The sequence below is a fragment of the Cynoglossus semilaevis genome, chromosome 14, assembly GCF_000523025.1.
Source record: "Cynoglossus semilaevis isolate Cse_v1.0 chromosome 14, Cse_v1.0, whole genome shotgun sequence".
NCBI classification, from domain to species: domain Eukaryota; kingdom Metazoa; phylum Chordata; class Actinopteri; order Pleuronectiformes; family Cynoglossidae; genus Cynoglossus; species Cynoglossus semilaevis.
Window position 1 is genome coordinate 26,989,886 of NC_024320.1, and position 10,949 is coordinate 27,000,834.

The following is a 10,949-nucleotide window of genomic DNA, read 5'->3' on the forward strand; positions in this document are numbered from 1 at the left end:
TTCTTAAAAAAGTCCAAATGAAACCCAATCTTTTAAACCTCTGTCGAACGTTTTACTCATGACATAGAGTTGATAGAATTGATTTACATGTTTTATCACACTGCAGCTCCCAACACTGTTCATCCACGACGCCATGTTTCCACCGTCAGCTTGACCTGAAGTCCATGACTTAAACCTTTTTTTCAGTCCAGTTTTTTAGTACCGGCCATCACTCTGCCGCCTCCCGACTGCGCTCCTTGTGAACCACCAGCCCTTTGCTGATCAAGTCTGGAATCTCGACCGCGAGCCAAGGCCCAAGACCCAAAGCCACAAGGTGCGCAAGGCCGAACTTTGGCGCATTCCGAGCCCAGAGAGGTGCAAAGTGGTCGGTCAGGCAGATCTTCCCACCGCGGTACATCTTAGCGGTTTTACCGTCCAGTTCTGGGATCGCTACCTCAGGCGCGGTGTCGGGGTACGTCACCGGGATGTCAAACTCCAGCTGAAACTCATACCGCAGCAACTCGTGGATGAACCAACACATCCCGGTCCACCGCGTACCCTCCGGGTTGGACTCTAGGCGGAACCAGTCGTTGTCGGCTGCCTTGTTCTGTTCCACGAACTTGATAAGAGCCTGGTACTCTTCCTTCAGACGCTGCGGCCACAGCGCCCGGTCCCGTGGCCCAGCGTGGGTCTTCAGCAGCGGGATCTGTGACACTGCCTTGCGCGTGGCTTCATCCGCCATGACAAATTTTACAGGAAAAAAAATGTATGTAGAATTATTCTTTTTTAAAAAGGTTTGGTTTTAGTTTCAACCGGCTTCAGAGTGTTTCTAGACAGGGAGTGTAGTCTGGAATGACGTGGACTTCCGGGGAAATACAAGACTTCCTTGATGCACTTTTCAAAATAAGGGGATGAATCATATTCGCTACAGTGAAGTCTACGATACAGAGGGGTTTTTATACCACATCACAACAAGAACCCCGCACCATTTATCATCATTACTATTTCCAGCTTTAGTTTATAAACAATGCTGTATATATAACTGAAATTAAAAAAGAAAAATGAATGAATAAGAAGTACAGTAGGCTACATCAAAGTGTACCGTTTAGCAGGTTTGTAGTTTAAACAGGCTAACATCAAAGCTTCTTTACTTTCGTGTTGTGATATTTATCAGCTGTAGATTAGTGTTGATTTGTTCGATCACATCATTATTCACGATTGTTGGTTGTTTAAAAGGGAATAACTTTACGGTCCCAGTTGATATCCGACGGAAATTGCGTCTATAACTGCAGTTCACACCACAGTCCAGGAGGTGGCGGTTAAGGCACGTCAACTAGGTTTTACAGCGGTTCTAAATAACAGTAGAAGAAGAAGAGGTTCTTCAACGTCCGCCATTTGCTCAATCATCGCATTTTTGTTGTTCACTTTAACATTTATTTGAGTATAAACGCCATTTAACCCCGGGGAATCGAAGCCGAGACCGCACCACGTCATAGCGGTGGTCATGGCGGCTGACCGACGCGAGGACAAAGGTGAGACACGAGGGTGTTGCTTTGTTAGCCTTGGTTAGCATGTGTGCTATCTTTGTTCTTAACTAAAGTCACAACGGTGCTGTTCACTTATCGATCGATTAATCGGGTTTATTTGTCAAATAAACGCAGTGATGCCCGTGAGCAAATCGCTGCGTCAATCGATCTCCCGCCTCGATGATGATATTCCGACAGACTAGTCATGAATCATTTATCTTTTGCTTCTTCACCTGTGACGCATTTCTCCACATCAGAGTTCACCAAATTATTTCTTTATTTGAGTTGGAACATATAAATATTATATCAGAGAAGTAACTCCAACACAGGGCATTTTTGGAGTTAATTTGGAGTTTATTTTTCCATAGTTTTTAGCTCAGCTTATACATTAAATTTCTGCCCTCCTCCGCAGGGGGAGCTCTGAACACAGTCACTCTGATCCAGCATTATTTTGGTTCAATATTATTGTTGCATGTTAATGTACGTAAATGAAAACATCTATCAGATGAAGATACAGTTTTCTTGCCTTGAAGTCACTCATCGGTGGCGTCAGTCGTGAAGGTTGTGTTTCAGACTGTTGTCCTGAAGACAGTTCATAATGAGATCAGTGTTGTCACGTGTTCCAGATGGAGAACTGAATGTTTTGGAAGACCTCCTGACTGAAGCCCCAGATCACGATGATGAGCTGTACAACCCCGAGAGTGAGCGTGACGTCAGTGACAAGAAAGGTAAAAACAAGGAAACTGAGTACTATTCTATAGTACTGTAATACTATCTGTAGTAGAGTAGAGTAGTACTATAGTACTGTAATACTATCTGTAGTAATACTGTAATGTTTGAAGTCTGATCACTAAAAAATATTTTTTTTTTTGTTTTTCTTTCTGGCAGGAACGAAGAGAAAGAGTGAGCGTTCCGACAGCCACGACCTGAAGAGGCTCCGCCCGTCGGTGGGCCACAGCTCCACCAGGTCGTCCTCTAATAACAAAAGACCACCAGCTCCGTCTCTTCCCTCCTCGAAAAAGGGCGCGCCAAGCCCTCGTGGCAGGCATCCTGGCAGCTCGAACTACCGACAGGATTACTACGACGACCGCAAAGCTCGACGGGGGCCACGAGAGGCTCCACCGAGAAGCCGCGGGAGAGACGACACACGCCAGAGAGACGCTCCAAGGGGTCTGGAGGGTCTGAGCCAGGTACGGGACCTGAGAATACAGAGCAGTAGTCTGGAGTTAATGAGGATACGTTTTAAGTTATTTGAGAGTTTTCAGCTCCGAGTCACTGAGACAGTTCTGTTATTTATTTATGAAACATGAACTGTTTAAAGATTTAAAATTAGTCAAAGGACTGAAACAGTTCTAAAAAGATCTAGATCGGGGGATGCCCAATAAGTAGATCAGGATCTATCAGTAGATCGCAAAAAGGAGTACTGGGAGTTATGAGGAGTTAAAATACAAATTAAAATAAACAGTGTATTAAGTATCATCAGTAAAGGTAGATGACTGTGGTCTGGTCGATTCTGATCCAAGTGTCAATCACCAAGAATGTTTTTTTTTTCCAACATTTTTCTTCAGAAGTTGCGACGTGATGAGCGGCGTCACAGCCCTACGCCCCACAATGAACACAACCAATCAGAGGAGGAGGCGGGAGAAGAATACGGCTCCGAGGCGGGCTCCGGGAGCTCCTCTCCGGCTGGGTCCCACATAGAGGAGGAAGAAGAGGACGACCAGGAAGAGGAGGAAGACGAGGAGGGCATGGAGGAAGAGGACGAGGAGGAGGAGGAAGAAGGGGAGAAAGACGAAGAGGATGAAGATGAGGAAGAGGAATACGAACGGAGGGTTGGCGATGGAAACGACTATGATACTCGCAGCGAGGCCGGCGACTCCCGCTCCGCCTCCTCCGTCAGCTTCTCAGACGACGGGGAGTCGGCTCACTCAGGCTCCGCCTCAGATGGCTCAGGTAACCATGGCGACCATGACACTATCCTTTATTTTTTGATGGAATTCATGCTTAACTTTAACTTTTGTTGTTAATTTTTGATAGAATCTGAGAAGAAGCAGGAGAAGTTGTCGTCGTCGGTGCGAGCTGTTCGAAAAGGGATGGAAAGTAAGGCTTCACCTGGTTAACTGTCTCTTTGCTGTTGATGAGTTTGAAGAAGAATAATATTTCCATAATCATCCAATCAACTCTTGTTTTCCAGATCCCACCACTAAGCTGCGCTACATCCTACGAGACGCTCGCTTTTTCCTCATAAAGAGCAACAATCACGAAAATGTGTCACTGGCTAAAGCGAAGGTGAGTGGTTTTTATCTGACAGGCTAAAGCTGGGAATGATGAGGTCATGACGTGATGTCGATGATGTCACAACTCTTAGGGCGTTTGGTCGACACTGCCGGTGAATGAGAAGAAGCTGAACGCAGCCTTCCGCGCAGCACGCAGCGTCATCCTGGTCTTCTCCGTGAGGGAGAGCGGAAAATTCCAAGGTTGAAAAAAAAAGATTCTTACATTTATATTTTCTCACACAGTGATTAGTCTCAGTCTGATGATTGTGAACTCCCTCCCACAGGGTTCGCCCGCCTGTCGTCAGAGTCCCATCACGGCGGCTCGCCGATCCACTGGGTTCTTCCTGCGGGCATGAATGCCAAGATGCTGGGCGGGGTCTTCAAGATCGACTGGCTCTGCAGGTAAGTGGTCCTGACGGGGAGTTGGACGTTAGACAGGCAGACCTGTCGTGTGCTTACGCTGTCTGTGTACGCACCCACGCAGGAGGGAGCTGCCGTTCACCAAGACGTCTCACCTGTCGAATCCCTGGAACGAACACAAACCGGTGAAGATCGGCCGCGACGGACAGGTGAGCTCGCCACGTTTACGTAACCCTCCTCGTGTGAGTCGTTGTGGATATTAGGTTTGCTAAATGCATGAACTTAACTTGGTGAGGTGTAGACTCCTCCACAGTCCGCCGTGTGGTTGAACAGTGTCATCACAGCTAAGGCTCATCTTCGTGTTTCTTTGTTAAATGTTTCGTATCAGAACAAATCTCACAGGAAGCAACGTTCCTGTCTCTGTCCTTAACAATAAAATACCTCCAAACCGCTGATCTACTTCAGTGGACTAGTAATAAAGAGAGGGGGCGCTGTTACTTCTGATCTGTTTCTTGTTTTTAGTAGACATTTTAGAACCTCCTCCAGGTTTTTTTTTTTTTCTAAATCAGGTTTTTTTTTCGGCAGGAGATTCAACCAGATGTTGGTGCTCAGCTCTGTGCCCTGTTCCCATTGGACGAGAGCGTGGACATCCACCAGGTAGCCCGTCGAATTCGTCACAAACGTCGGACACCTTCAGAACCTCGGCCCCGAGGCCGACCACCGCAGCGCGAACCGGGAAGGTTAGCCAATCATCAAGCTCCTCCTCCCGCTTCCTGTTCTCCTCCTTCTCCTGCTGTGACCACAGCGCCGCCTGCTGCTGGATGACGGAGACGACTGCTTGTAGCCAGTGGCTAGCCATGGCGTCGCAAGTTGCGCCGGTTCTGTGGTTGTTTTGGGTTGTCCAGTCACCGGAGCGACACCTCGCTCTGCGTCAGGGGTCAAAGTCGTAAAGTCAGGCAGGAAGTTAAAAACAGCCGCCAGTCGATGCTTGTTAACGGTTCAGGTCAAAATCTAAACATTTAAGTTGTTTAACACATGAATAGCAATCATTTTTAGGAATTTTTTAAAAAATTCTGTTGTTGCTAAATTTCTTTTCTTTGCAGGAGTTTCGTACTTCGGACGTTAAAAGTCTGATTTCTTAGAGAGACTGTGGCTGAGCCTTTCAAAATAAAATCATAAAGGACGAGCGTCACTGCAGGGGGCGGGGCCGGCGAGTTAGAACTGACTGTTTCTGGTGTTTGAGAAGGTGGTGCAGGTTGAGCAACAGGGGGCGGGGCCTCTGGACTAATGAGGGGGGGTGACGTGTGTGCGAGGGCGTGGCCTCATCACTGGCTCAGTGAACAGGTAACAGACTGTTGGACTGAAAAAAAAAAGATGACCTGCCCCTCAGTAGAAGGACTGGTGCCCCCGCCCCCCTAACCACCTGTTCACCCTCTGAGTCAGGACTGTGTCTGTGCGTGTGTCGCTCTGTTGGGGGGGGTTGGAGTCAGAATCCTGAATGGACTGAAAATCAAAAAGGACTATTTCAGGTCTGGAAAGGGTGAGGCTGTGATTGTTGTGGGCGGGGCTTTGAGTATTGCTTGACAGGACTACAGGACCATCATCATCACCATCATCACTTCCACCCTTTCAAAATAAGAGGGTTTGATCTTTTTTTTTTAAAGCCTTTAACTTGGACTGTTGAGGAGAGAAACTGTTTAGTGTGTTTGACAAACAAACAAACAAACAAGCCCCGCCCACATAAACAACAGAAGCGGTATGTTGTTCTTCACAGGTTCTTCTTTGTTTGTTGTTGTTTTGTTTTTTGTTTTTTTTCTTGTGTGTCTGAAACAAATGTTGTCAGGACAGGTTTCAGTGATCAGCCGGGTTGTCATGAATGACTTTTTTTTTTAATTTCAAAGATTCTTTAACTTCAAACAGCTACAGTTAGATCTGCAGGTTTGATGGTTGTGTTCATGGCCCCACAGTTATCTTCACCCCCGAGTTAAAAGAAAACGTCGTTGACTAAAGGCCAAAATTGTGAGAATTTTGCTGTCCAGGTGCTGTGACCTTTGACCTAGCAGCCCTCAGTCATTTGATCCACAGATGAATTAATGTCACAAAATGTCACTAAATATTGTACGCAGTGGTGGCTCGGTGGTTAAGGAAGACTTGGGTCCGGAAGGTTTCAGGTTCGAATCCACCAGCTGCCAACTTACCACTGAGGTAACACCGAGGCACCGCCCCCCCTCACTGCTCCCCGGGCGCCCCCTGCTGACGGGTGATGAGTTAAATGCAGAGGTCACAGTGGTCTGCTGTGTCACAATCACAAGTAGTTCCTTCCTTTTCTGGGTTCGATTCCCAGCGGAACCAGGTGTTTGGCCTCTGCCAATACGGGATCAATGACGTTCGGGTTTCTGTATGTGATTAGTGATGATATTAGGAGTTCAAACATCAAGGAGGACGCAGTGTTACTTTATACTTTAGGATTTAGAAAATCAAAGATTTTACAGTCTACTCCCAAACTTTATTCTTCTGGAATTGAACCTCACACCAAATGTTGATGTAAAATCACCGTTTGAGCGCCGTGCTGTTTTAGACTAGCGCGCCTTCAACGACACAAAATAAAGTTTGTTAAAACCAGGTGACAAAGGTGAAAGTGACGCAGGAACCGGAGCTGAAGTGTCAATCGAACCGACGTTGTTAGAGTCAACCCACGGTTGTCACGGCGACCACAACAGCCCTGTTGATCACTGACGTCTGTGCTGTATCAGTGTTAGCATCTGAAGCAGTGTGTGTGTGTGTGTGTCTGTGTCTTACTTTCTAACTTGTTCACATAGGCGTCGTCCTGAAGAATACGACCTCCACGGCAGAAAGCGTCCGCGCGCTGACGGACCTCCTGATTTCAACCAACGCACAGGTCTTTTGCGGGCATTTCCTGTTTTTGTTTTTTTAAGTTTGAGTTTGGACGAAAACGCTCAGTGTTGAACGTAAACGGAAAAAAAAGTTTAACTTTATTAAGGTTGTTTTTATTCTAGGCTTTATCCAGGACCTCCGTAACCAACCAGTGGACAGGTGAGACATGACGGTGGTGCAGTGGGACAGAAATGCATGTTGATAACGTTGGTAACGATTATTATCCTGAACCAAAACGACAAATGTGTTAATACTAACTAATCTTTTTTCAGACGATTCTCTGGCGTGAGGAGAGATGTTTTTCTGAACGGGGTGAGTCTGAAAATCTGTAATCACGTTCACTTAGCCCAGTGTTTCGTCGATAGGGGGCGTTGTCCTGAAACCCTCCCACGTCAACACGTTTGCAGATGATGCTGCGATATGTTTATGAACTTTATGTGAACTATACTTCAAACACAACTATTGTTTGTTTTTTTATTTCAAGAAAACAGCATTTTATTGCAGGGCCCCCTACTGGAGAATCATTGTCATTGCCTTTGTTTGTCTGTTACAGCTGTAGTGCGATATTAATTAAGATATTTGATGTTTTGGTCATTTTGTGTTTGTTGGTTCCTGTTGATGAAAGGTTGGTGACATGTTAGTGGTTAGCAGGTTTATATTAGGTTAGTTTGGTCAAAGAAGTCGAAACTCGGTTAGCATACCATTTAGCAGTGGTCTGATTCGGGGGTTCAGAGGTCATGACCTTCTGGGGGTGGACTGCGCTAACTTGACTTGTTCCTGTTTCAGTCGTACGACTACATGCGGGACTATCACCACAGTGTTGGTCCTCCTGCTCCCTGGCAGACCATGGTAGGTTCCTGTCGTTACTTCTCTTTTCATGAACTTCCTGTTTGGTGCCACGCCCGTTAACCATGTCCTGTGTGTGTCACTAGGCGGCGTACCCCGTTTTGGAGCAGCCGCCACCCCACCACCCTCCCTACTACCACCACAGCCATCCTCCTCCCCCACCTCACCAGGCGTACCATCATCACCACCCCGCCATGCCGCCACACGAGGCTCCTCCCCCTAGATTCAGAGACAAACAGAGGGCGCCGCAGCACCGTGCCTTTGCCTCCAGCCCGGTCAGTGACGGTTCCTGCACCGTTTACTCCGATCTTTGTTAGAAAACATTTGTTAAACGACTGCTCTTTTTTTTTCTCCCCGTGCAGCACGACTACGACATGCGTGTAGATGACTTCCTGCGCCGGACGCAGGCGGTGGTGAGCAGCCGGCGAGAGCGCGAGCGACAGCGGGAACGTGAGCGGGGGGGTCCACGACGTGAAAGGGAACGAGACCGAGCAAGAGACAGAGACAGGGAGAGAGACAGGGACAAAGAAAGGGGGCGGTACCGCAGGTGATGTGGTGATGTCACATCCTGTCAGTATTTTTCTTTTTTTACTTTAAATGAAAAATATGAAAAATTTTCATCCAATGTCAAAATGTTTGAAACTCAGAAAACACAACTGTCGTACAAAATACTTGTTTTATTGTGAAAAGTCAAGAACATTTTCTCCAGTAGGAAACTCAATTTAAAGGTGGAGCCCAAAACTTTTTAAACAACTTTTTTTTTTTTTTTTTTGTCATTTTGTTTGATTTGGGTTTTTTGTTGTTTTTTTTAACCACTGTAATTTTTTTAAAGTTCCAACCCTGCGTCACCCTCAGCTGGATTTTAAAAGTCTGATTTCTGTTGTGAACGTCATCGTCTTGACAATCAGTGGTGGAAAAGGATCGTTATTTGTGTTTTTGACCAGTTTCAACGTTAGCAAAACATTTTCTCTCTGTTTGTGGACGAAGGATTAATGTTTGTTTTGTACAAAATAAAAATAAAAAAAGAATCAGTGATTTTTCTTTTGTCAGTCATGTGATGTGAATCAGTTGGACAAAACACTGATCAGGATTCACAAGAAAACATCTGGAGTCATCTGTGCATTTTGATCGATGCCACCTAGTGGCCGTAAGCTATAAACACTAGCAAATTATACAGACCTTCTGCAGTCAGCATCTTTGGGTTAATCCAAAATATTGAAAAGGGGGGGGCTGAAAACTCCCCCATCAGCAAATGTACCAATCAGAATTTTGGTCGAGTCAGAACGTATCGACCAATATAATGGGCCGGTCGACTGGGAGACCCTCGACTCACCTAACGTTTTGTTTATGTATTTATTACAAACCGCTCGTCCTCAGTCCGTCTTTTCTCGCCGCGTTCTCCTGCAGCTTTGGCAAACGCATTTTATGGCTGACCAGCAGAGGGCAATGCTCATCACAATCACAACCAGCAGAAAACCTATAACATCCAAGCTGTGGTACTGGAACAAGTTGAGATCATGTGACGACGGCCGCAGGTGATTGGCATCTCCGTTCCTCATCACAAACTCCACCCAGAATACCGCGGTGTCCAGCGCCGACAGAGGGCGATCACGGTGCACTGTTGAAAGATGCTGCATGCTGGCTTTGTAGCTGAGCACCATGGGAAATAAAAAGTTAGTTGACTGATTATCACGAATTGCGAAAGTGAACTCAAACCTGACCTCTGACCTGGGCTGGTTTATGACGGCATCCAACGCCTCTGTTAGCTCGTCCGACGTCATCGTCTGGATGTCCAGGACGATGGCCGCACCACGGCGACTCAGACGTGCAAGGTTATCGGGCTGATCTCCGAACAGTGGGACTCCAACCAGCGGCACGGCGTGGTACACGGCTTCGTACAGCCCGTTGGTGCCCCCGTGTGTCACAAATGCTCTGGTCTGAGGGTCAGCTGACAGGAAATACAAACCAAGCTTTTATTGTGAAAGGTCGTTTTTGTTTCTTGAAACATAAAGACGTTAAAGATGAAGATGTTTTTTACCCAACAAGTCGTTCTGTGGAATCCAGTCTAAAATCTTCGTGTTTGCTGCCAACGTTTTGGGTTTCGCCCCCTTGTACCTCCAGATCACCTGACGAGAACCAGTGGTTTTTACTAGGGATGTCCGATATTAACTCTCTGTCGATATCCGATAGGTCGATATCGTACAAACACTTCATTTCCGAGTTTGATATAAACCTATACCGATATAGCAGGTGATGGGTTAAAGCAGTGTTTCTCAGTTATTTTCTGCCAAGCTCCCCCTAGGGGACAGAAGTTTTTTCACCCCCCCATTTTGAAATACTGTTGAGCGCCTGGATATATTTATTTGTTTATCTGTACAAACCACTGTATGAGTACGAGATTATTCAATTGAGCTGCAATGCTGCCATCTAGTGGCTGTCACTTCCATATACAACCGTTTTTCCCCCAAACTATTTTTAGGGCACAAAACCTAGCCAAATGATGGCTAGGTTTTGCCATCATTTGTTATCGGGTTTTCATTATCGGCGGAAAAGCCAATAACGATTCTTACAGATTTTACATTATTACGCTAATATCAGGCCGATAATATCGGACATCCCTAGATATTACACGGTATCTACGGTTGAGTTCGACCTCTGACCTTCTGTGGGATTCTCCCCAGGGCAGCAGCGATGACATCAGTGCGTTCTGCCGTCAGGTTGGCCACCATGGAGCCGAAGGAAACCACCACCACGCCGGCGTCACCTGAGCTGTGGTAGAAGGCCTCCAGGTCGTCGGGCAGCGGTTTCCCCGGTTTGCAGTGAAGACCACCCACGTATTTAAAGTTTGGTAGAATCGGACGCGGCGTCTCGATGTCCCAGAAGGTTCTGATGAGCCAGATGTCCGCCCGGCCCAGGCTCTCACACACACTGCTGGGTCTCCCTGTCCACACCACAGAACTTTGACTGAACTGAGTAGTACTGAACTGTACTGAACTGTACTGTACTGTACTGGACTGGACTGGACTGGACTGGACTGTACTGTACTGTACTGTACTGGACTGTACTG

General features: G+C 46.6%; 3 protein-coding genes across 6 annotated transcripts in view; 1 reads left to right on the forward strand and 2 right to left on the reverse strand.

The window, feature by feature from the left end:
• Nucleotides 1–28: 28 nt before the first annotated feature.
• Nucleotides 29–912, reverse strand: ufc1 (ubiquitin-fold modifier conjugating enzyme 1). Its single transcript, XM_008326171.3, has one exon. It carries the CDS (start codon nt 719–721, stop codon nt 209–211), a length of 513 nt encoding a protein of 170 aa, XP_008324393.1. The 5' UTR covers nt 722–912; the 3' UTR covers nt 29–208.
• A 333-nt stretch (nt 913–1,245) lies between these two features.
• On the forward strand, nt 1,246–8,899 carry ythdc1 (YTH N6-methyladenosine RNA binding protein C1). 3 transcript variants are annotated; one of them, XM_025062000.1, is made up of 16 exons: nt 1,246–1,511; nt 2,114–2,233; nt 2,394–2,695; nt 3,077–3,458; nt 3,543–3,605; nt 3,700–3,794; nt 3,874–3,982; nt 4,066–4,183; nt 4,266–4,350; nt 4,727–4,881; nt 6,961–7,040; nt 7,159–7,195; nt 7,309–7,348; nt 7,823–7,885; nt 7,969–8,157; nt 8,245–8,899. In XM_025062000.1, the coding sequence occupies exons 1-16, from the start codon at nt 1,484–1,486 to the stop codon at nt 8,431–8,433; spliced, it is 2,055 nt and encodes a 684-aa protein (XP_024917768.1). In that variant the 5' UTR covers nt 1,246–1,483; the 3' UTR covers nt 8,434–8,899. The 3 variants fall into 3 exon arrangements, with proteins under 3 accessions (XP_024917768.1, XP_024917767.1, XP_008324399.1); XM_025061999.1 differs by having other exon boundaries at nt 1,253–1,511; nt 3,074–3,458; XM_008326177.3 differs by having other exon boundaries at nt 1,261–1,511; nt 2,132–2,233; nt 3,074–3,458.
• Nucleotides 8,548–10,949, reverse strand: part of LOC103390352 (UDP-glucuronosyltransferase 2A1-like) — an 8,402-nt gene continuing 6,000 nt past the window's right edge. For both annotated transcript variants that reach the window (XM_025062001.1, XM_008326172.3), the window contains 4 exons: nt 10,543–10,823; nt 9,921–10,008; nt 9,611–9,830; nt 8,548–9,532 (listed from right to left, as the gene is read on the reverse strand). In XM_025062001.1, the coding sequence (XP_024917769.1) occupies nt 9,256–9,532; nt 9,611–9,830; nt 9,921–10,008; nt 10,543–10,823 (866 nt within the window). In that variant the 3' untranslated portion in view covers nt 8,548–9,255. The remainder of the gene's footprint in view (nt 9,533–9,610; nt 9,831–9,920; nt 10,009–10,542; nt 10,824–10,949) is intronic.

Coding starts and splice junctions, on each gene's coding strand:
- ufc1 (XM_008326171.3), bottom strand. CDS start 721: ATGGCGGATGAAGCCACGCGCAAGGCAGTGTCACAGATCCCGCTGCTG.
- ythdc1 (XM_025061999.1), top strand. CDS start 1,484: ATGGCGGCTGACCGACGCGAGGACAAAG. Junction 4,882..6,960: donor CCGCAGCGCGAACCGGGAAG/GTTAGCCAATCA, acceptor TTGTTCACATAG/GCGTCGTCCTGAAGAATACG. Junction 7,041..7,158: donor TGATTTCAACCAACGCACAG/GTCTTTTGCGGG, acceptor TTTTTATTCTAG/GCTTTATCCAGGACCTCCGT.